This window comes from Lissotriton helveticus, chromosome 3_1 (genome assembly GCF_964261635.1).
Source record: "Lissotriton helveticus chromosome 3_1, aLisHel1.1, whole genome shotgun sequence".
NCBI classification, from domain to species: Eukaryota; Metazoa; Chordata; class Amphibia; order Caudata; family Salamandridae; genus Lissotriton; species Lissotriton helveticus.
This window is the reverse complement of record NC_136061.1, coordinates 373,294,646-373,320,198: the sequence shown is the minus strand read 5'-3', so window position 1 is coordinate 373,320,198 and position 25,553 is coordinate 373,294,646. Positions and strand designations below refer to the sequence as shown.

Genomic DNA, 25,553 nt, shown 5'->3' with positions numbered 1-25,553 from the left:
CACGCTTTACATAAACCTGTATTCCCTATGAGTATTTGCTTTTTCCTGAATTAAACCTCAAATAAACATGTTTATCCATTGTTTGAATTAAATAACGTTATAAGCTGTAACTGGTCAGTAAAAAAGGCTAAACGTACTAACAATTGGTATGTTTTGCGATTTCTAGCCACACCCCTGACTCCGCCCACTGATCCAATCTTCGGTTATTCCCGCCCCCTGATTCTCCACCCACAGTTCCCCTACTTTTTATTCCCCACTTCGACCACTGGATGCTCCTCCTGTCTAATTATTAATTTGTAATAATGGGCGCTGGTCCACCTAAACACCAGGGGTTGTAGTGAGTGACGTCATGTACTGTTTTCTAGTGACTGGCGTCATGTACCGTTTGACCCCTCCTACATTTACATCACTATGTTGACCTTTTTCCCACCCTAAATCCCTATAATGTCCAAGGGATAGGCTAAGGCCGTGCTTTGCCTATTTACTTACTGTTCCTGCTGCACTGTGCAAGTCCTGACCTCAGAATGTAGCGGCAGTAATCACTGTACTAGGAGTGACTAGGGGCCAAGCAGAGATAACACGGGATCACTTCCCCACCTTTCTCGTTCATCTGATTATTTATGTCCTGACAGGCGCTGTTTTTTTGTTTTTTTTAATTCCCCCCACCTCAATCGCTCTCCCTTCTTCTGGCGCCCGTTTCCCCTGCCCCCTCATCAATCTTCGGATTGGCAGACAGTCTAGTGTGTACCGCACCCTTTCGTGCTTCAGAGCTCGTCCACACTCTGAATGTGCAAATGAAATAAAATGTATATTGTACATTTCTGTATTTTATCCTCTTTTAATAAAATGCAAAGCAAAAAAAACATGTATGCCTTTCATAATGTACCACTCATTGCACAGGACACGATGACACCAGACTTTGTGTCAGTCGTCATAATTAAACCACAGTGACTTTATTTCATGTGCACACTCGCCCCAGGTTCAAAGCACAAGAAGCGTGCGCTGGAAGAGAGAGTAAGAATGTTTTGCACAGCACTGTTCTGTAAAGCGCTTTTTATGTTCCCTTCAAGCAGTTTGGTCTGCATGATTGGACAGCCTTGTGCACATTCCTGGTGCACTTCTAGATCTAATGCAGTGCTGTATGTGGAACACACTACACGAGTGGGTGTTCGCTCACAAAGTCTAGCGATCCATGTGTACTCTAGCCACATAATTCAATGTACCACTACAATTATACAACACACCACATACATCCAATCCACACCACAGTATTCCACATCATGCCCAAAAATTTAACAGCACACCACATAATGAAATCCCAATGCATACCACTCCACAACACAAAATATGATTGTACATAATTACACTCCATGACACACAATTCCACTCCACATAATTCCAGTACACTCAAAACCACATAATTACTATCCACATAATTCCACTGCAACCCATGTCACATAATTCCACTATACAAATCCACTACACAACACACAATTCCACAACTAACAATTCCAGTCCAACCCACATTTGTGGAGAAGTGTGGCTCAATGGTTAGAGCGGCAGACCCTGATGCAGAGGTCTGGCCCGGGGCCAGGGTTCAATTCCTGCCTTGGCTGGTCTTGGCAGATCTTAGGCTCATAATTCCTAGGACCTGATTTCTCGCCTCGGTGCCTACTCTAAGCGTGGGTCCCACGATGCAACTCTGGGCAATAGCTTGCTTAGTCTCCACAATGGCCCCCTACAGCGCTAGGGATGCCTGGTTGCACCCTGGGGATGCCCAGGAGTGGACATTTCACAGGGAAAACCAGGAAGGGTTCCCTAGCGGTATGAGTACAGTGCCAGGACACTCAGGAGTATCAGTGCACTTTACAAGTACGGCTACATTTACATAATTCCACAACACACCACATACATCCACTCCAGTGCTAACCAAAACAAATGGGTAAAAGACATTGACACAGTAGCTCTAACTCTCACAAATTCGAGTCCTATTGCATTGCAAAGGCTTGTTTTGGAACTGGGACTTCGTTTTTATCATCAGACTTTTGAGAAAGGACGAGGAAGAGAGAAAATAGGTAAACAGTTACGAAGGAAAGCATGGACCTAAAAGAACTTCTAGAGTGAGCAGAGGCCACTTGAAGTGTAGATATCAGGTGGACTCTAAACTAGCCAGAAACCAAGGTCGACCAGGCAAGTGAGCCGTCCAAAATACCCAACTTTATCCAGGACTAGATATCGCCCCGGGGGGACGAGGGAAGCGATCGCGGGCTAGCCTGATTGGCCAAATGGCCACTGAAAAAAATACTCTTCCTCCCGGGCAGTGTGAGAAACATCAAGGGGCTCCCTGCGGGTGACGTGGCCTTTCCAGCTGGCTGGCTGGCTCTCTGGAGGAGTACATGGTTCTCATAGTGCAGCATGGCCACCCCCGACGTTGTAGGAAGTGTTCCCTCAGAGGACGAGGTGTCCCCTCCGACCAACAACAGAGGTGAGCGATTGGTGGTTTGTTTAATGTATTAGTTAGATTACCACAGTCCTTATCGATCGATTTATTGATTAGTAATGCCTGTCTGCCACAGTCAATCGAAAGCAACGGTAAACCTAAATATGCGCTTGAGACAATCTAAGGCTGGGCAGCCAAAACGGGGCTCGTTGTAATTAAGGTCACTGGATAACTTAATGTTCCTCACTCTATTTGTTTCAGCTGAAATGAACCTAGTCTACAACGCCCAGAATTGGGGGAGTGGCCTAACGGCCAGAGCTGGGGAACAAGGATCGAGCCTACGTGACGGCTCAACATCCTGTGATTCTAGGCAAATGCAAATCACTAAAACTCCCAGTGCCTAACAATGTGTCCTTGTGTAATGTAACTGGTGCTGAAAAGCGCTCCAATACCTTCGGGTCAAGTTCGTGCTCTACAAAAACTGCAACAACCAAAAAATGCACTGAGGGCTGCTGAGTGGGAACCGAAAACACTGACGCCGTTGAGTCACGTGGTAATCACCGTTCTTACACCAGAGTTCGAAAGGATTATGACTTCAAAATGGACTTTGTAGTACATTATATAGATCAGATACTGAAAACAATCAATTTAACAAGTAAACTGAAAATAGTGTATTTTTAAGCAAAAGAGAATGTTAAGCGTGCTAAACTGCCTGTGCCGGCTGCCAGAGGTCACCTTCTGCCATTGCAGGTTTGTATTATGCTCTAGCACTCCGGGACTCCTACTTGAGACTGGAACGGTATAAAACTGATTCTCCGACTCCTCTGTGATCTTGGCCGAATAACCAGAACGGGCCGAAGTCGATGACCCTCTGGAGATGGGGTCAGAATCAAGCGGTAAATAAAGGGCGGAAGCGCATCTTAAATACAGTTCTCGTTGAGTTTCTTGAATCCCTTTCAGGAGGATGTAGTTATATGTGCGGCAGGTGCGGTGGAACCCGGGCCCACGTGTCGTCACTGTGTGTTTGACTTTAGCCCTAACCGTATCTGTCTCAGGCCTTCTCGCTTAGAGTTGACTTCTCAGACCAGAAGACTGGTCCGCGCCGTTCTTCATACCCTATGCGGGTATCATATCTATTTATCAAACTGCCAAGGGTAGCACGGCATCACACAGCCCTTCGGCCTTCACCCCCGAAGGCATCACAACGTTAACCCTGTCGCTGGACAGTGCTTAACTTGTAAAATAGTAAGTGGCAGGGCCCCCATCGAGGAGGCCAATGTACCTTGCACCACCCACTGCCCCGTCATCGCTGCCAATGACGGTACAAACCCAACTATTTCTCGCCTGCAAGTGCGACAGTTCAGGCTATTCAGGTCCCCAAAGCTAAAAAAAAAAAAGGCTGGGTAGGCAGGTGTTCGTAATTTTTAATGAGTATTTCATTCATAAACAACCGTTGTTCTGCTCTTCTCTGAATTAGATGTGCAGCGCCTGTGGTAGACTGTCATAGGTGTGACGTTGACAAGTAAGTGTGGTGCCGAGCACCAGAAACCACCGGCTCAAATTAAGCACCACAGTCGAAGAAAAATATATAGCCTCACGCCCACTCGAAGCCTGAACAAGTTTATGTAAAAAAATCATGAGTCTGTGAGTCAGACTGGAGCAGAAAGCCGCTAAGAACCAGGTTTATTTTCAATAGTTTAACTTCAACCCATTTCCTGGTCCGTGAGAAGCGAGGAGGAGTCAAGGTGGGTCAAAGGGTTGTGAATGTTTACTGATTTGTCCTCCCGTTACTGTGATCACCGACGCCAGTTTACGTATGCTAGCAGCAGAACCATTTGTGCTCCTAACTCTAATTCCCAAGCAGTCTCTTGAGTGCTGCAAAGTTTATATTTTGTATCATTTTGAAGGCCGGAGGTGCTCTGGGTCCCGGGTCTCGCCTGCACTTGCAACGTTTTCAGCCACATGATCTCTGTTGGTGCCAGTGTGCGAAAAACCCTATGCATTTGCTCTGTGCCTCGACCACTGAGGCCAGGGGTAGGAGGGAGGATAACAAAGAGCAAGTCAGGAGTGATCAGCTGCTGCTCCTGGTAAAGCCGAATCGATGCCCCTGTACTCAGTATTGGATTGGCTCACCCACTCCTCCCCGATGGACATGGGCAAGCGAGAAGTGACAGAAATTGAGACCGCCCCTTGGTATGTTCCCCCAGACGGTGGTATATATATTGAGTGTATATCATCCGCCATTGTGCTGCATTGCTAGTATGCTTCCTGAGGCTATGCCACACTGGTTGGACTATAGCTCCATTTTGTACTATATTGGTTGTCGTAGTCGTCCTTCACTTATCATGCTGCTTTTATGTGCCCTTCTCTCCTCTTGAAACGATATCTTCCCATCAGCTGCTCTATATGCATCGGCTCTCGGACCACCTCCCGCCCATTGCTGCATTTTCTGTTTGTGTCTGGTGGCCCTCACCGCCCTCTCATGTTGCTGCTTGTACATCACCCCCCCCCCCCTCACTACTTACTCCCCTTTCCCTCCCACCTGGTTGCTGCTTGTTTTAAAGGCTAATACCCTTACGGAGGCCGTAGTCTCATTAGCAGTGAGGGCTACAGAGAGAATGCGTCAATAAAATAATAAAATATCTGTTGCTACCACCAACAGGGTTGATATGGGCCTTGTTGGCTGACAATTGGTGCTTGCAACAAGGTTATCTTTGGTTAAAACTCTTCCCAAGGCATCGCGGGAAGTGTAGTTCTACTGCTGCAGTGTATCTGCAGGCTGAACAGGATAGGGAAATTGCGAGCCTGGATGCTCCTCATGTCTAATTATTTATTTGTAATCATGGGCGCTGGTCCACCTAAACACCAGGCGTTGGAGAGTGACGTCATGTATCGTTTGCTAGTGAGTGGCGTCATGTACCGTTTGCTAGTGAGTGGCGTCATGTACCGTTTGACCCCTCCTACATTTACATCACTATGTTGACCTTTTTCCCGCTCTAAATCACTTTGATGTCCAAGGGATAGGCTAAAGCCGTGCTTTTCCGGTTTACTTACTGTTTCTGCTGCACTGTGCAAGACCTGACCTCAGACTCTGTAGCGGCAGTAATCACTGTACTAGGGGCCAAGCAGAGATAACGGGGGATTTCTTCCCCACCTTTCTCGTTCATTTATGTCCTGACAGGTGCTGTTTTTTTTTTTTATTCCTCCCACCTCAATCGCTCTCCCTTCTTCTGGCGCCCGTTTCCCCTGCCCCCTCATCAATCTTCGGATTGGCAGACAGTCTAGTGTGTACCGCACCCTTTCGTGCTTCAGAGCTCGTCCGCACTCTGAATGTGCAAACGAAATAGAATGTATATTGTACATTGCTGTATTTTATCCTCTGTTATTGAAATGCAAAGCAAAGAAAAACATGTATGACTTTCATAATGTACCACTCACTGCACATGACACTGACACCAGACTTTGTGTCAGTCGTCATAATTAAACCACGGTGACTTTATTTCATGTGCACACTCGCCCAGGGTTCATTGCCACAGTAGCTCTAACTCTCACAAAATCGAGTCCTATTGCATTGCAAATGCTTGTTTTGGAACTGCGACTTCGTTTTTATCATCAGACTTTTGAGAAAGGACGAGAGAGAACAGGTAAACAGTTACGAAGGAAAGCATGGACCTAAAAGAACTTCTAGAGTGAGCAGAGGCCACTTGAAGTGTAGATATCAGGTGGACTCTAAACTAGCCAGAAACCAAGGTCGACCAGGCAAGTGAGCCGTCCAAAATACCCAACTTTATCCAGGACTAGATATCGCCCCGGGGGGACGAGGGAAGCTATCGCGGGCTAGCCTGATTGGCCAAATGGCCACTGAAAAAATACTCTTCTTCCCGGGCAGTGTGAGAAACATCAAGGGGCTCCCTGCGGGTGACGTGGCCTTTCCAGCTGGCTCTCTGGAGGAGTGCATGGTTCTCATAGTGCAGCATGGCCACCCCCGACGTTGTAGGAAGTGTTCCCTCAGAGGACGAGGTGTCCCCTCCGACCAACAACAGAGGTGAGCGATTGGTGGTTTGTTTACTGTATTAGTTAGATTACCACAGTCCTTATCGATCGATTGATTAATTAGTAATGCCTGTCTGCCACATGAAGTCTTTTTCTTGAATAACTACACAGCTATCACTAACAGAACATTCTTTTTTTTTTTCAGTTTAATAAGGTTTTTATTTTGTTTAAGAAAAATAGTACAGCAAAATATAACAGCATGACATAGAACAGAACCAATATGAGATAATCATGAAAGAAAAGTGGAGATGAAAAAAGGTTCAGATAAAATATGAAATGGAAGAAAATAGTAGAGAGAAAGAAAGAAAAGAAAAGAAAAGAGAAAAAGAGGCAGAGAGAGAAAAAGGAGGGAAAGGTTAGGGAGGGGGATAAGAGGATAAGAAGGTAGAGAAAGGAAGCCAAGTAAGATCAGATTTGATTTTTAAGGCGACAGAAGAAGAAGAAGCAATTGCAATTCTGTGCTCATCACATACAAAGTTCCACCATGTATGCACAGACAATTTAGAGTTATCCTTCCAGCAAGACAAAATTACTTTGAAAGCAGTTGCAATGAGAAGATCAAACAATTTAGCGTTATACGAATGTAAGTCCAAAGCATCTGATAGGGAACCTAAAAAAATATGCAACGATGAAAATGGTTCAGAGAAATGAAAAATACGCATGCAATATTTCCAAACTGCGTTCCAAAAAGTAAGAACTGATGGGCAATCAAATAAGAGGTGTTTGAGAGTGCCTGAGTGAGAGGAACAGGACCAACAAAGGGGTGAGGAGGAAGGGGAGAATTTTGTTATGCTTACGGGGGTAATAAGAGCTCTATGGTAAAGAAAAAAAAGTGACTGAGTAATACGAGCTGAAATCGAAGTCTTAAACAGTTTAGACCATAAGCGATCCCAAACATCTACAGGTAACGAGAAAGATAAATCAGTTTCCCAAACAATTTCAGTAACAGTTTTAGGCCTAAGGCCAACATTCTCTAATAACAGTTTATAAATTAGAGCAGCTTTGGGTATTTGTTGAGTAAACATAGGATATAAAGGAGTGGAAGGAGTAAGGGAAGGAAGGAGATCAAAAGTAGGAAGGGTAGATAGGTGAGAGAAAATGGCAGAAGTAATAATGTCAAATTCTTTGCGAAAATGTGCAGGTAAATCAAACATAGTTTGCATTACATCAAATGGAATAATGGATGATTCAGAAAAAAATTGGTACACAAATATAATATCCTTTTCTTTCCAATACTTGAAATAGAAAGATTTACCCTTGTACTTAAGATATTTGTTATACCATACGCTAGAGGATAGAAAAGTTTGTAGGGGGGACGAGTCTTTCGAGAATATATTGTGCATTAGAGTATGTGAGTATTTCAGTACAGGGTGTATAGTCAAGAATGAACAATTTGACATGAAAAGGGATTGTTGGAAAGAAAAATCCTTTAACAAGGACCTTTCGACAGCAATCCATCTGGGTAGAGGGGTATCATTGAAATCGAACGCCAATGAGAAGGCTTGTTTTATTAAAAAGGCAGAATGGTACGATTGGAAATCAGGAAAGCGGACCCCACCTTCAGATTTTGGGCGTGTAAGTTTATGTAAGGCAATACGAGGTCTTTTATTATTCCACAGAAATTTGGAGCAGATGGAGTTCAGCCGATTGAAAAACAACTTAGGGATTTTCACAGGGAGCATGGATACAGTGTATAAAATATGTGGGGAAATCATCATTTTGATGGTGTCTAAACGACCCCACCAGGAAAGGAACAGAGGAGACCATAATTGAAGGAGCGAGTGAATTTTTTGAGTAAGGGAGGTAAAGGTCAGTTTGAGTGTGTCACGCAAGGTAGAGGAGAACCAAATACCCAGGTATTTGATCTTGGATGGACACCATGCAAACTCAGTCGATGCAAACATGTATTGGTAACAGGATGAGTTGAGGGGTAGGACCTCCGTTTTAGAGAGATTAAGCTTATAACCAGAAACAGAGGAGTATAAGCGGACTTCTTCTAAAAATGGAGGAAGGGAAGAAACAGGATTAGCCATGTAGACCAGGACATCATCGGCATAAGCCGAAATTTTTGTCTCAATCGAGGACTGTTTGAACCCCTGAATTAGGGGGTTAGAGCGGATTTTCATGAGAAAGGGTTCAAGACAAAGAATAAAAAGTAAAGGGGAAAGAGGACATCCTTGTCTTGTCCCTCTGGATAAGGGGAAAAATTTTGAGAATTGATTATTAACAAAAACACTAGCACGGGGAGCAGAATATAGTAGTTTAACTAAGGAAATGAAGTGGGGACCAAACCCAAACCATTGTAATGCTTTAAACATGAATTTCCAATTAATTCGGTCAAACGCTTTCTCAGCGTCTAGAGATAGGGCAGCTAGAGGGGCTTTGAATCGTTTACTGTGGGAAATAATATTGGCAAAAACACGGGCATTGTCAGCTGCAAGTCTACCTTTCACAAAGCCAACTTGATCGGTTGAGATTAGTAGAGGAATAAGGGAGTCGAGGCGGGCCGCTAAAATTTTGGCAAAAATTTTACAATCATAATTAATAAGGGAGATGGGACGGTAGTTTTTACACAGGGAGTGGTCTTTGTCAGGTTTGGGGATTATGATTATTAGGGCGTCCAAAAATGAGCCAGATGCTTTAGCATTTGCAATAAAGGAGTTAAAAAGTTGTAAAAGATGGGGGACAAAAATAGAATGCATGTTGGCGTAAAATTCAATTGGTAGACCATCTGGACCAGGGGCTTTCGCTTTCTTGAGGGAGGTAATTGCCTTGAGAATTTCCTGAGGGGTAATTTCAGACTCTAGGTGATGGAATTCGGTAGGGAGAGATGGGGGAGGAGGAAGGTCATTGAAGAAACGGGAGAGGTCATCATCATCAGGGTGCGTATCATCAGTATACAGGAGTTTATAGTAGTTATGAAAGACTTGCGCAATATCCTCATCAGAGGAAACCGTTGTATTGGTTACTTCATTGAGAATAGAGCCAATTGATTTTCGTTCAGATTTAATTTTGAGATAGTTTGCTAGCATTTTCCCCACTTTATTCTGACCCCCATGAAATTTAGATTTAACCTTCAAGAGGGTGTTGCAAGCTTCAACTGTGGCAATTTGATTGAGTTCAGATTTAGCTTTGATAAGTTGGAGGAGAGCGTCAGGATTCTTGGACGAGAAGTAAGAGTGTTCTAGGGTTTTAATGTTGGAAAGTTGGGTGGTGTATTTGTCACGGTTGAGTTTCTTTTTCCTGGATACATAAGAGATTGTGAAACCTCGTAAAGCCGCTTTAAAAGCATCCCAATTATTTGAAACTGACGTGTCTTGGGGTAAATTGAGGGAGAAGTATTCAGAGATGAAATCTTTAACTTTAGACATAAATACAGAATCGGAGAGAAGGAAAGTGTTAAATTTCCAACGATTGAAAGAGGAGGAGGTTTGGGCCAGGTCAAAAGTGGCATAAACAGGTGCATGATCCGAAAGAAAAATAGAACCAATTTCAGATGTCTGAATCGCAGGGAGAAGGGATTTGCTGACTAGAATATAATCAATTCTGGACCTGGTGTGGTGAACATTGGAGTAGAATGTATAGTCGAGTAAGTTTGGATTACATGTTTTCCACACATCGAAGAGGGGACGTGAAGCAGTGGCTGATTGGAAGGATTTGTGTGTCTTATCAGGTTGGAATTTGGAGGAGGATAATCTATCTGAAAAGGGGTCTAACCATTGGTTAAGGTCGCCCGCTAAGACAATGTTAGGGCAGTCAATGGAGGAAATGAGGATTTTGACATCAGTCCAAAATTTAGGGTCTGGTCGGACAGGACCATAAATATTAAGGAGCACCATAGTTTTGTTTTGTATAGTCACTTTTGACATAACCCAACGACCTTCAACATCCGATTGAGAAGATAGAATTTGGACATCCAAACCTTTACGAAATAATATAGCAACACCACCTTTTTTATCAATAGCAGGAGAAAATACAACTTGACCCACCCATGCCCTCTTAAGTTTCAACGATTCGACATCTGTACAATGCGTTTCTTGGAGAAAAGCAACCTGAGCATTTAACTTGGATAAATGGGACAATACCTTTTGACGTTTAACAGGGTTGCCGAGACCACGAACATTCCACGTTACAAAGTTACACATGATGGAAGGCAAGGGAGGAGGATAACAACTGGGTCCAATACACTGCAGGTAAGGAGCTATAAGGAGAGACATTGGAGACAAACATGGTAGAGATGAGAGTCAAACATGAAATATATACAAAGGTAATACAAATCGGGCAAATATAGAGAAACAATAGACAAGGAAGCATCACGGTCATTGGGAAGAGCGAGGAGGAACAATGAGGAATACTGGGTTTATCAATAAGAAAGGAAATAAGTGACACAAAGAAGAGAACGGAACATAAATGAGCGAGGGATAAACATGAATGGCCTGTGAAAAGAGGAAGAAAAAGAAAGGAAAGAAAAAGAAGGAAAAAGATAAGAAACAGATCAAGGCAAAGACGCCAGATCTGAGAAAAAAGAGAATGTTTAGATAGTAGGAGCATGGAGACGCCAACGCGGGCGCCCACCCCACAGAGCGAGGACAACGCGGGAATATAGATAGGGTATAATCAAGAAGAAGAAAAGTCATAGTAAAAAATGACACGAAAGAGATCTGGACAAGGCCACAACAGTCGTCATGACAGATGAAAAGTGAGGGCAGAATGTAGAAAAGAGTTATTTTCAGTCATTAGTGTCCATCGTGGAAGTAGAGACGGTGTGTAGATACTCTCGAAGCTTCTGCGGATCCTCAAAGGTACGGGAACGACCATTGTGCGTTATTCTGCAGAAACAAGGATGAAGAATTCCATATTGAATGCTTAATTCCCTCATACGTGGACGCAGATTAAGGAACTCCTTGCGGCGTGCATTCGTGGCATTCGATAAATCCTGGGCTATGAAGATGTTGTGGCCCGACCAAATAAGGCGACGTTTCGCTCTTGCAGCTTTAAGAACAGTCATCAATTCAGTGAATTCCAGAAAAAGTAGGATAATGCCTCTGGGTTTGGCCGGGTTAGATGTTGGACGTCCCAAACGATGAGCACGCTGTATATTTAGGGGAGTAGATTCAGGTTGGAGTTCCAAAAGTTCATAGAGGAATTTGCGGATGAAGGACACCATATCACCCTCCCCAAGGGACTCCGGAACACCATAAATATGGAGGTTATTCCGCCTGTTACGATTTTCAAGGTCCTCTGTGTGAAGTTTCAACTGCTGTATCTCCTTTTCAAGAATAGGAATTTTTGTAGAGAGATCCTGGACGTCACTAATGCGTTGTTCTAGTTGCAGGACTGTATTTTCCATGACGACCCATCTGTCTTCTATCTGCTTGAGCTTCTCATTAGTTGCCACCATGAAAGGTTGGAGGCCACGAACCTCTTCTAAAATGGAATCCAGCACGGGATTCTGAGAGGAGCGGATTGGAGATGGAGGGTCATTTTTATGGCGTTTCGGTGTGGTACCGGTGACAGACGATCTCGCGTGGACTGCGTTCTGCGACATGACGCCAACAGAGGGGCAAACTGGGAGGCCCACAGGAAGGAAAGTCACACCGCAACAATCGATTTGTTGAGACCCTATGCGCCGAGGTAAACGAAGTACTGGAAAGAAGAGGTCACGTATAAGGTACCATGTGGCAGTGGAGAAGCAATACTGCAAAACTATACAATATGCGTCAAGATGCAGCAAAAAGCAGGTTCATGCGAAGCCAAAGAAACCATCCAGGAATACAGTATCAAGGAGACAGCAAAGCGTTCATGAAATATGGGACCCAAGGTAAGTATTCAATGTACCATGAAGGGTTAACATCATAGGAAAGGAAGGTATGAGGTAATGCGCAAGGAGCACCACAAAATGGCCGCCAAGATGTATTATGAATAGGAGTAGAGGTGTTGAGGAGAGCTTTGGCGGTAAAAGTCAGAAAAACGTGATGATAGCAGTGGGTGCATACCTTGGCACATACCTTTTCCCAGGATGAGCAGTCATTGCAGCAGACGGGCCATTGGGGCGGCGAAAATGTCAGAAACCGGGACGCGAGCGCGGCGGCTCAAAATGGCGGCCGCCCGCGTCCCGTGACAAGTGGAGAAGAGACGGCAGCCAAAAGATAGGAAAGCGGCAATTACGAGCGCCGCTGATGCTCGTAAGACACGGGGACCATGTTCCGCCGTGTATTGAAGCCGTTTGCCAGACTTCGTGTACGGGGAAAACAGCAGAAGAACAGTGAAGATTCCCGCGTATATCCGGAGCTCACGGGAGAAGCGCCATCACACGTCGGCGCGTAAGCCACGCCCCCACTAACAGAACATTCTAACACCACACTCTAGAATCACATAGTATTAACGTTCCTAAAAGTGACAGACATCTTACCTTCAATACATATTACACACAGTCAATTGAAAGCAACGGTAAACCTAAATATGCGCTTGAGACAATCTAAGGCTGGGCGGCCAAAACGGGGCACCTTGTATTCAAGGTCTCGGATGACTTCATGTTCCTCACTCTTGCATTGTTTTAAGATGCCGATTTGTTTCAGCTGAAATGAACCTAGTCTACAACGGCCAGAAGTGGGTGGGTGTGGCCTAACGGCCAGAGCTGAGGAACAAGAATCGAGCCTACGCGACGGCTCAACATCCTGGGATTCTGGGCAAATCACATAAACTCCCAGTGTCTAACAAAAATGAAGGTGTCCTTGTGTGATGTAACTGGTGCTGAAAAGCGCTCCAATAACTTCGGGTCAAGTTCGTGCTCTATAAAAACTGCAACAACAAAAAAATGCACTAAGGGCTGCTGAGTGGGAACCGAAGACATGAAAACACTGACGCCGTTGAGTCACGTGGTAATCAGTTTTACACCAGAGTGCGAAAGAATTATGACTTCAAAATGGACTTTGTAGTAAATTATATAGATCAGATACTAAAAACAATCAATTAAACGAGTAAACTGTGTAGTGCATTTTTAAGCAAAAGAGAATCTTAAACTTGCTAAACTGCCTGTGCCGGCTGCCAGAGGTCAAGAGGGTCACCATCTGCCATTGCAGGTTTTTATTATGCTCTAGCACTCCGGGACTCCTACTTGAGACTGGAACGGTATAAACTTGTTCTCCGACTCCTCTGTGATCTTGGCCGAATAACCAGAACGGGCCGAAGTCGAAGACCCTCTTGAGACGGGTTCAAGCGGTAAGTAAAGGCATGGGGCTCCTCTTTCAGACAGTTCTCGTTCAGTTTCTTGATCCCTTTCAGGCGGATAAGTGCAGTAGGTGCGGTGTCACCAGGACGCACATGTGAGAGGGGGTCACTTCCATTTAATCGCGACTGCCGTTACAACTTAACCTTGCGTACATTAGAGCTAGCTGCATCGTTGCTAGGCGGACAAACGATCACTGCGAACACCAGTGCAATGCATAAAGTCTTGCATTTGTAATATGACTACAAATGCAAATTTTAGAATACAAAGCGCTGCGAGGCAGCTAAGAAGCAACGGCACGACATCTCGCGATTGTCTTGCAAAAGGGAAGCGGGGCTTGACTAATAGGTAACGTCAGCGACCCTCTTGGGGGAGAGGGAGCAAGAGTTTAAGCTATTTTGTTCATTTGTGGAACAGCTTACGTGAATTCAGAAACATTGTTCCAGGGAAGCGACAGAGGCACAAAACAATCCTGAATTTATTCGAACACTGGAGCAACAGCGCTAATAAAGCAGGGTGAAGCCAGATACTATGTACTGCATTCTCACAGTGAATTAAGAGTCTTTTCGACATCTGTCCCAGCACCGAAGAAGCGGTTGGTAATTGGGAAATATGTATTTTTTTTCCCAGCAGATAACAGGACTCCCGTAAATTCAGGAGCAAGTCACCCCTATGTTGGAAATAATACATTTTTTAATCATATTGCGCTTACTGCCCTTGACAAGGCGTCGAAGCACTTTTTTTCCGGCGAGTAGCACGCTTCTCTGGAACCCAGATCTGTTAATAGCTAAGGCATGGTGTTTTACTGTGTTTTGTGTGTTCAAGGTGTGTGTTTTTAATGTCTGTTACCAACACTACTATGTCGGGTAAGATGGCCATCTCCAGATTTCTCTGGGTTGCCATGTACCATAGCCTACACGTGTGTTTTTTCCTTACAGGTAACAATTAGTCCAGCGCATTGGGATCCGCGCATTTCTAACCATGTGCTTTTGTTCTTTCAGGCTTATTACTTCAGAATTTCTGATAGAGCTTAAACACGTATATTTATGTAACCTATTTATACACATTGATAATAACTAAATTTATTTCCACCCATTAATTGTGGGATAACATTAGTGAGTGACAGGGGGATCTACACCCGGTCCTGACGAAGGGGCATGGCGCCCCGAAACATGTTGACCCACACAGGAGAGTAAGCCCAGTAACTTGCTTTACCTCTCCGCATCACCCCTTTTAACAATACCAGCCAGTGCCTATTAAATAGTTTTTTCTACCACTTGGCCAGGTATTTTTTAACCTCACCTTTATCATCACTCCTGACCCCACTGACACTCACTCCAATTCACTCACATAGTACCCACACAAATAAAAGGTGCTCCAGCGTAGTCGCTTGTCGCAGCACTGCCCCGTCCCGCAGCGGGGCGGGAAGACCCCGATGATGAAGCATGACACCAAGGGCCCTTTTGGTGTGTGAGGAGTATTTTAACACACTGAGTGTATTCCACCAACATCGGAATATATACTAACTTCATATGAGGTGGTCTTTGTTGATTATACTTTCAGAAGAGGAGGATTTGCCCACCTCGGTGCCGTGCGGCACCACCTCTTCACTCCCCCTTTTGATACCCTTTACTCTTTTTTTCCAGCAGATAACAGGACTCCCGTAAATTCAGGAGCAAGTCAACCCTATGTTGGAAATAATACATATTGTAATCATAGCGCTTACTGCCCTTGACAAGGCGTCGAAGCACTTTTTTTTCGGCGAGTAGCACGCTTCTCTGGAACCCAGATCTGTTAATAGCAGCAGTTTTGTTTCCCGGGCCCATGCAGAGGAAGGCATGGCAAAAGCACCGTAGGGCAGAGGGTCGCGGAGGCCGGGCATAATGCCGAAGAGCGACTGGCCTGGGGATATTTTCATGTCACTCAGACTGCAATGGGGCAGTGTCGGTCACAACAACTCCGGTGGTATGGCATATTTGGCACATGTCAGGCGCTCGCCAGGATGGTGCCTCTGACAGATGGATTCTCTGAGGTTTATTGTAAAGGATTAGATTATCTATGAAAATGACTTTTCACCTGTTGTGCTCCAAGAGAGACGTTTTAAAGCAGACACCCCTTAGTAATAAATTCCCGTCACTGTGTGTTTGACTTTAGCCCTAACCGTATCTGTCTCAGGCCTTCTCGCTTAGAGTTGACTTCCCAGACCAGAAGACTGGTCCGCGCCGTTCTACATACCCTATGCGGGTATCATATCTATTTATCAAACTGCCAAGGGTAGCACGGCATCACACCGCCCTTCACCCCCGAAGGCATCATAACGTTAACCCTTACAGTGCTTAACTTGTAAAATAGTAAGTGCCAGCGCCCCATCGAAGAGGCCACTGCACCTTGCAGCACCCTCTGCCCCGTCATCGCTGCCAATGACGGTACCAAACCAACTATTTCTCGCCTGCAAGTGCGACAGTTCAGATTATCCAGGTCCCCAAAGCTAAAGAAATGGCTGGGGAGGCAGGTCTTAGTCATTTTTAATGAGTATTTAATTCATAAACAACCGTTGTTCTGCTAGTCTCAAAATTCGACGAGCAGCGCCACCATGTGGTAGACTGTCATAGGTGTGACGTTGACAAGTAAGTGTGGTTGCCGAGCACCAGAAACCACCGGCTCAAATTAAGCACTACAGTCTAAGAAAAATATATAGCCTCACGCCCACTCAAAGCCTGAACAAGTTTATATAAAAAAAAAATCACAAGTCTGTGAGTTACCGAATGAAGTGACAAGAGGCCAGACTGGGTGAGCATAAACCTTCAATATACACGAACATAGAGCAAATGCATAGGGTTTTTCGCACACTGGCACCAACAGAGATCATGTGACTTAAAACGTTGCACGTGCAGCCGGGACCGAGACACAGAGCACGTTCGGCCTTCAAAATGATACAAAATATAAACTTTGAAGAGACTGCTTGGGAATTCGAGCTTAGCCTTGCTAAGCATTAGGAGCTAGATGGTTCTGCGGCTAGCACAGGCACATAAAATGGCGTCGGTGATCACAGTAATGGGAAGACAAATTAGTAAACATTCACAACTCCTTGACCCACCTTGACTCCTCCTCTCTTCTCACGGACCAGGAAATGGGTTGGAGTTAAACTATTGAAAATAAACCTGGTTCTTGGCGGCTTTCTGCTCCATTCTGTGCCTCATGACCACTGAGGGCAGGAGGGAGGGAGGGTAACAAAGAGCAAGTCAGGAGTGATCAGCTGCTGCTCCTGGTAAAGCCGAATCGATGCCCCTGTACTCAGTATTGGATTGGCTCACCCACTCCTCCCCGATGGACACGGGCAAGCGAGAAGTGACAGAAATTGAGACCGCCCCTTGGTATGTTCCCCCAGACGGTGGTATATTGAGTGTATATCATCCGCCATAGTGCTCCCTTAATGCCCCCCTTTAATATTGTGCTGCATTGCTAGTATGCTTCCTGAGGCTACGCCACACTGGTTGGACTATAGCTCCATTTTGTACTACATTGGTTGTCGTAGTCGCCCTTCACTTATCATGCTGCTTTTATGTGCCCTTCTCTCCTCTTGAAACGGTATTTTCCCATCAGCTGCTCTATATGCATCACGTTTCAGTGCACGAAAGTTCTGTCAAGAAATTGGTAAAAAAAAAAAACCAAGCTGAAAACTGCCAGAAGTGTGTTAGAAGCAAAATTGCATCTCCCCATCTTCACAAAAGGTCAGAGTCAACAACTTTTGTAGCAGACTGTAGTAGTAGCATATATCCTGGGCCCTGCTCTGGACCCCAAGTCTTCCTGTATTGCTTGTTGTTCCACTGCCTAAACAATGATGTATGCCCTACTTGTAGCTGCTCCTGTGCTGTAGCATTAGAGATGCAGCAGACAGATACCGCCAAATAGTGGGGACAAACAGGAATGGCATGGTGTGCAAAAAACCAATGGATTTAACCCAGATCTGAGACTGAGGGTGAATGTTTGATTGGTTCAGCATTCCGTCCATTATCTGTTATATATAGCATGAAAACTTGGCAGGGCAGATACCGCCAAAGACTGGGGACAAACTGGTATGGCAGGGCATGCAAAAAAAACAATGGATTTAACTCAGATCTGTGACTGAGGGTGAATGTTTGATTGGTTCAGCATTCCGTCCATTATCTGTTATATATAGCATGAAAACTTGGCAGGGCAGATACCGCCAAAGACTGGGGACAAACTGGTATGGCAGGGCATGCAAAAAAAACAATGGATTTAACTCAGATCTGTGACTGGGGGTGAATGTTTGATTGGTGCAGCATTCCATATATCATCTGTTCTCTATAGCATGAAGACGCGGCAGAGCAGATATCGCCAAAGAGTGGGGACAAAGGATACCCATTGATGGGCATCTGTGCATCTGCGTGGGTGTGTGCCACTGTGCAGCTATGTGCTTAGCATATGCCTGTATGATATCCTGCATTAAGTACGGTATGTGCCTATGTGTGTTGATGTAACTGTGTGTGCGTGTATATGACCCTGGATTTGTATGCCATGTTGTCATTATTGATCATAATGCATGGACGCCATATTGTTGGGGTAAGGGCAGTTGATAATTCTACATGGTAGGTATATTATTGCTTACTGGTCCAGGATGGAATCAGTCGCATTAGTTTGTGTTAAATTAGAGGCACTGGGGAAAATGAGGAAACTAGGGCAGTAATATGTGGTTTAGAGAGGCAATGTGAAGATTGGAATGGATATTTTTGCTTTATGGCTCGTGTAGTTTAGCACAGTAATTTGTCAATATTGTGCTTTTGGCAATGTGAAAACTGGCATTGTGATTTACTGCTCTAATGGGGTACGGGGAAATGTGGTACCTAGCATGATCATGTCTATTTTACATGGGTAATGTGGAAAGTGCAATCTTTGCTTTATTGTTGCGAGGTGTAATCTTTCAGAATGGTGCTATGTAATTTAATGGAGCAATGTGAACACTGTTTTAATTGTGAAAGGTGCTCTGTTAGGACAATTGGCATTTTGTCTCTTACACCATTGTGAAAATTGGCACGGCAGTATGCCCTTTACTGGGGCAAGGTGTAAACTTCAATGCAATGTGCTTTTTACCTGGGCAATTTGGGAATGGGATTTCCTAGAAACACTTGCTCTACTAAGGCAATGTAGAACATTTCATGGTGGCAATATGTGTTTCATGTATGCCCTGTAAAACCTGTATGATGGCAATATGTTGTTTTCTGAGACAATATGAAAAAAGTAATTTGCGTGGTATTTCGTTAGCAAGAACCTAGCCAAAATATAGCGTAGCACTGTACAGGGTCAAAGGCAAGCATACATCAACAAGTAATAGGAGAGGTAGCACGGTTGTGTACAGTTACTTCATTGTGATGTGTTATTTAAAAAGGTGTCTCTTCAACTTTTTCCTAAAGCAGCGTTGGGGTCGTCCTGATTGGCACAGGGGTGTTGTTCCCTATCCTAGGAACATAGATGGAAAAGGCAGTGCAGAGAACCATCAGAGATGCTCAGCTTGTCTGCAAGATGAGCAGGGGTGCTGGTCTTGATGGCTTTGTAAATTATGCCAAAGGTTCCGAAGGTGGAGTAGGTTGGCAAGGGATGCCAATGAAGTTGCACCAGGATGGGGGTGATTTGATCACATTTCTTCAGGCCCCGGACGAGACGTGCTGCAGTATATAGGTTGCCCTTAAGCGGTACAACTGTAAAGTCTGAAAGGCTATGTAGCCGGGTGTTACCACCATCTAGACGTGAGTAAAGCAGTTCTGAAGTTGCTTTCTAGTGTAAATGGTTTCACTTTCTTCAGAAGAGAGAACTAGTACCAGGCTGTCTTGGTGTTTTTTGACAATATGTCCCTTGAGGATGCAGTTGGTGTTCAAGGTGAATCCAATTGACACAGTGAGAGTTGTTACGAAGCTGTATAAATTCAGGTAATTGAGCCAGGCTTGTACCATCTCTTGTTTGCTGTTTTTGGCAAATAACAGAATTTCTCTCCCAATTGGGTTGGCCTTCAGGTAGGTGCTGGGCATCAAAGTCTGGATGGTCTGCAGGCAGTTTTAGCCAATGGATGTCTGAAGTCGAGAAGGCTTCCAAGCAGAGTTGTGTTTCATTGGCCTATTCCTAACTCTTGTTGCTGTTATTGGAGTACAGCGCCCATTGACTTCATGTAGAGGTTGAATATGACCGGAGACCGTATGGAATTACGAGTTACTCCATAGGTGATAGGGAACTTTTGGGACCTGGAGTTGCTCCATGTGAACAAACTGCTGTTGGCTGGAAAGGTTGGAAGAGAACCCATGAAGGACAATGACCGTAAATCACACTCCCAACTGAAAAGGGTGTCTTAGGATAGCTGTGTCAAAAGCAGCAGAGAGATACAGCAATGTCAGGAGAAAGGGGCCATCTTCATTCGTGGCCTGGAGGGGATTGTCTATGATGTGCAAGGTACTGGTCTCCGTGCTGCAGCATTATCTGAAGCCAGTCTGGTAGTCATGCACGGGGTGGTTAGCACTGATGTGATCGTGGAGTTCAACACAGTTTTTTCAATCATCCTACCAATGAATGGTAGATGAGTGATGGGCCGGTAGTTGGTGAGGTATCAAGATCTAGTGTAGATTTCCTTAGGAGGGGAGGCTCTGGCCTTTTTTTTAGAGCTTCAGGGAAGAAGCCATGAGTGGGAGCGGTATTGAGAATAGTGAGTAGAGGCGAAAGCATCCCCAGAGATAGCTTTGAGGACGGACAAGGGTAAGACATCATTTTTTTAGGAGTTGTGTGTTGGTGAGATCTTCAAAAGATCTGGCTTTGAAGGTTGATCATTTTGGGAATCTATGGGAAGGTGTGTGTATACAGCTGAAATTGGCTTGGTGGTGTTTATATGCACTTACATTTCCTGTATTTTTTCACTGAAGAGGTTGATGGCATTTCACTTATCTGCGGAGTGAAGAATAGGTGGTTCCAGTTGGCGATTGATACAATACATGATTGCCTTGAAAAGAAAGTGGTTTTATTTATGGTGCTTGTATAGTTCTTTGCTTTGAGTGAGTAGGTGAGCTGTCTGCGTGTTGTACTGAGGTACTTCCGTATCATAAGGTCATTTTAAGTTCTGTTTTTCTTACATTTTCTTTCCTCTCTGTGAGAAAGTACCATCTTTCTTGCATGGTATGCCCCCACTTATCAGACCCCCCAGGATATAGCGGCATGGAATAGCAAATTTAGCGGCACAAAAATGGAAATTTAGCGGCAATTTTGCGGCATTTTGTGTGGCCATTTTTCCTACAACAAACACAGATATCTTAGTTTTTTTAGTTATTTAACAACATGAAGATATGTATATTTGGTTTCTTTACAATGTAGACACTTTGGGGCAGATTTACAAGCCCCTTGCGCTGCTTTTTTGAGCTTGGTGCCACTGTACCTGCTGCACTAATGATGGCTATACCTATCGCCCCTTTTATTAGTAAGCACGTTAAATAGTACAGTGTATTTTGAACACAACCTGATATCCCACCGGATGCCCGTTCGACAGACCTAACCACTAGAGAAAGAGCAGTCAAAACCGCCAAGTGGTCACTTGTTACACAGTAGCGAACTGCATGTTGGTACTTGTAGTTTCGTTGCAAAATGTCAGCCTGCAAATCGTCTCCGCTTTAAAAGCGGGGACTGGTTGAAGTTGACACCCATGACATGGGGCCACTTGACGCCCGTGTTAAATTTCTCGCCTCTAGGATTTTTCCCATGGCTCACTCCCAGGGGGAAATGGTCTGCAATAGGTGAGCTCAACCCTCAGACTTCATCCCTTGTCCAGCGCGCCTCTGCAGATACCCCGTCCCGTGTGCGCCTCAGCTCTCTCGGCTGAGTGGTTCTGTCTGTTTATCTTGAGGGACAAACATCTCTGCACGGCGCTCCGTCTCCAAGCCAGCGAATAGGGTGACCAACTGGCATTGGTGCAAATTCAGGATTGTGAGTGTAAAAATTCAGGACAAAGGGTCAAAATTCAGGACACAAATTCAGGACAGGAGCTCAAAATTCAGGACAAAACTTCAGGACAATAGGTACGTTTTACAGACACATCAGAGGTCGCGCAATAGTATATAAGTAAGCCCAGCCATTTCCAAACATATTCAACCGTTTGCAAACCTATCCATCATGTATCCTTCCATCTATCATTTCACTCATCCATCCCTTCATCCATCCCCTCATCCATCCTTTCACTCGTCTCCATTATCCATCCACCCTTTCACCCTATCCATCTGTACACTTATCCATCCACTCTTCATCCCATCCATCCATTCACTCATCCATTCAGCCATTTACCCTTTCACCAATCCAGCCATCCTTTCACTTACTAATCCTTCCACCCATCCACTATTTTAGTCATCCATCCATCCTCCCTTTCTCTCTCCATCGACCCTTTCACTTAGCCATCCTTCCTTCCATCCATCCTTTCACCCACCCATCCATCCATCCATCCATCCATCCATCCATCCATCCATCTGTCCTTCCCCTCATCATCCATCCTTCCCCTCATCACCCATCCATCCTTTTCCCTCATCATCCATCCATCCTTTGCTCTCATCATCCATCCATCCTTTGTCCTCATCATCCATCTACCCACCCACTCTTCATCCATCCATCCTTCCCCTCATCATCCATCCGTCCTTCCCCTCATCATCCATCCATCCTTTCACCCACCCCCTCATCATCCATCCATTCCCTCATCATCCATCCATCCATCCATCCACCCTTCCCCTCATCATCCATCCTTTCACCCACCCCCTCATCAAACATCCATCCATCCATCCCCTCATCATCCATCCATCCATCCTTCCCCTCATCATCCATCCTTCCCCTCATCATCCATCCATCCTTTCACCCACCCATCCATCCATCCTTCCCCTCTATCCATCCCCTCATCCATCCATCCTTCCTCTCATCCATCCTTCCCTTCATCCATCCATCCTTCCCCTAATCCATCCTTCCTTTCATCCATCATCCATCCTTCCCCTCATCCATCATCCAGCTAACCTTCCACCCATACATCCAGCTATTTAAATTTTCTCTCCATCCTTCCCCTCTCATCAATCCATCCATCCTCTCTCATTATCCATTTGTTCAATCTTTCATTCATCCATTTACCCCATATCCTGGAGTACTGAAAGGTGCCATTGCTTGCTTGCCTTCTATGGCCTGTAGTCCTTTTTTTATATCGGAAAATTGATACTCTGCTAATTCTTTAATCTATAGAATAAAACCATGATTTCATAGTATGCTCATAGAGAGCCCAGCGTGTTTGCACTAAACTTCAGCTTTAAGGAGAAGCTTGCTACGATCCAATGCTAAAAATCGTACATGGATGGAGCACTTAGTGCAACATCTTTAAAGCAAGGTCAGACATTTTGCTAATACAATTCACATTAGAGTAGAAGTGCAAGCACATAGACCGTTCCGGGTGTGCATGCTGCAGATAATCTCTCAGCAACGCAAGATTCGAGTTAAAAAAAAATATATTAACAGATTTAAGGTAGCGTGTCTTTTGTTTTCAATTTAAATTGTTCTCCGTTTCTTTCCCAAATTGACTTGCTGACTGTGTTTAAAAACAATTTGCCAGGTCAGTAAATGAGCCTTCTCACAGGCCTAAGACTCGAAGTTCCTATTCCTGTCACTGCAAACCCTTTGTCACTGCAAACCCTTTCACATTACACTCGAAGGAGAACTGCTCTGTCCGATTCCTGCTCCATCCTCTGTGACAACAACCCATCCCCCCCTCCCCTCCTGTTGATGTGCAAGGTGAGGGCTCCCATTGTCATTCTTGTGGGCCAGGAAGAGGTGCGAACGAGCGCAGTCCCGGACAGCTCTGAATGACAAAGAGCCTAGACCTTCACACTGCCAGCTGCAGCCGAGCTGCTTTAACCCTCTGACCCCAGTGTCTGTAGATCATCTACAGGTGTGGGGCAACCGGTGCATGTCTTTGGATAAAGCAGACCCCCCAGGATATAGCGAAAAATGCCGCGATTTCTACAAAAATGCCGATTTCGCGGGCATTTTTGTAAAAATCGCGGCATTTTTTAAAAAGTGCCGATTTCGTGGCAAATCGCGAAATCGCGAAATCGCGATATCCTGGAGGGTCTGACTTATTGCTGAATTGCTGATGTGCTTTCACTGAGTGTGCCCTGGGCTCCTGCCAATCAGGTGCCCAGGGCCTGTGTTCCTTCCCTAAAACTGTATTGAAGCAGAAACTCAATTGGCATCTCTGGCCACACGTCAGCCCCTGGTAAATGGTACCATAGCTACCCAGGGCATTGTGACCAGAGAAGACCCCTAAGGGCTGCAGCACTTATTGTTCCACCCTTAGGGGGACAGACTGACAGACTGACAGACTGACAGACTGACAGACTGACAGACTGACAGACTGACAGACTGACAGACTGACAGACTGACAGACTGACAGACTGACAGACTGACTGACTGACTGACTGACTGACTGACTGACTGACAGTCTGTCAGTCTGTCAGTCTGTCAGTCTGTCAGTCTGTCAGTCTGTCAGTCTGTCAGACAGACAGACAGACAGACAGACAGACAGACAGACAGACAGACAGACACACACACATCCCTGTGTGCCATGCCCACAAACCCACTGCCCTGTCATACATCAGTCACCCCTCTAGCTGAGTGCCCTATGCCAGTGGTGTGGGCCCAGGTGCGTGAGCCCTGTGCCCCTACAGTACCAGGGCCCTTCCTGGGCACTGTCAGTGCAGTGAGACCATTAGGAGTATATGGTGCTGGGAGGTTGTCATTACGAACTCCACAGCACCATAATGGCTACACTGAAGACTGACAAGTTTGATACCAAACTTTTCAGCACATTACACCCACACTGATGCTAGTGTGGGATTTAATGTAAAATGCACTACAGAGGGCATCGTAGAGATTCCCTCTGAAACCTAACCTACAATCCACGTCTTGTCTGAGAGGCTGCCTAGGCTGCCACACAGCAGACATGTTGCTGGACCCCTTGGTGGAGAGCCCCCCCCCGCTCTCCTGGGCCTGCAACAATGCACATCCTGGGTGAGGTGCTAGGTCTCCTCCCTCAGGATGGGGAGGGGGAAGCTTCAAAGGAATGCCGCCCATGTGAGCTTCTCCAGGCCACTTGCTGTACTCAGCAACTGGCCCCCATCAGTTCTGACCCCACTCTGGCGGAAGACTGATTCCATCAGGGGTAACAAGCGCTATATAAATACAAACCTTTTTCCCCCCTCTATCATTCCAAATCCAAAAAACTGACTAACCTATCCACCACTTAAAATGTACTTGCATGTTTCACAATACTAATTCAACACTAATCCTCTATGGGTCCCGGAGTAGCGTGCTACTCTCCGAAAAAGCACTTTGACGCCTCGTCAGGGGTAGTAAGCGCTATATAAATGCAATTACAATACGTCAGGAAAGGGGGTGTGCCAGCCTTTGCCAACTCCACCCCTCAGGTGAGAGAGGCGAGGTGAAGCACGACTCCGGGCTACTGCCATCTTGAGGATGGGGAGCCCTACCCACTCACAGCTACGCTCCTCCCCCCCCTCTCACAGGAGAGGAGCAGGTTGGGGGTGTATTCACCCCAGGACAGGGACCTATTGGTCCCTGTCGTGTTTTGTATCGCGCCACACACAGGAAACACACAGGACACAGATCGGGTGTACAGGTACTCCTTTATTTTGTATGTCTTCCGTCTGTCGGGGCACGTCCGCCCTCGTCCTGTTGCATAATGTCCTTTTCCTGTCCGTCCACAGGAAGTGGTCTGGTGACCTGGTCACCGCCCTGTGACCC

At 45.4% G+C, this 25,553-nt stretch overlaps 1 protein-coding gene across 3 annotated transcripts in view; it reads left to right on the top strand.

Moving 5' to 3' along the window:
- Positions 1–3,290: 3,290 nt before the first annotated feature.
- The window catches only part of LOC144824550 (adenine phosphoribosyltransferase-like), a 393,625-nt gene continuing 371,362 nt past the window's right edge, over positions 3,291–25,553 (top strand). The window contains exon 1 of one of the 3 annotated variants that reach the window (XM_078683604.1): positions 3,291–3,336. In XM_078683604.1, the coding sequence (XP_078539730.1) occupies positions 3,318–3,336 (19 nt within the window). In that variant the 5' untranslated portion in view covers positions 3,291–3,317. Of the gene's footprint in view, positions 3,337–6,254; positions 6,486–13,353; positions 13,375–25,553 lie in introns of those variants that run through there. The other 2 variants (XM_078683603.1, XM_078683608.1) reach the window with 2 other exon arrangements.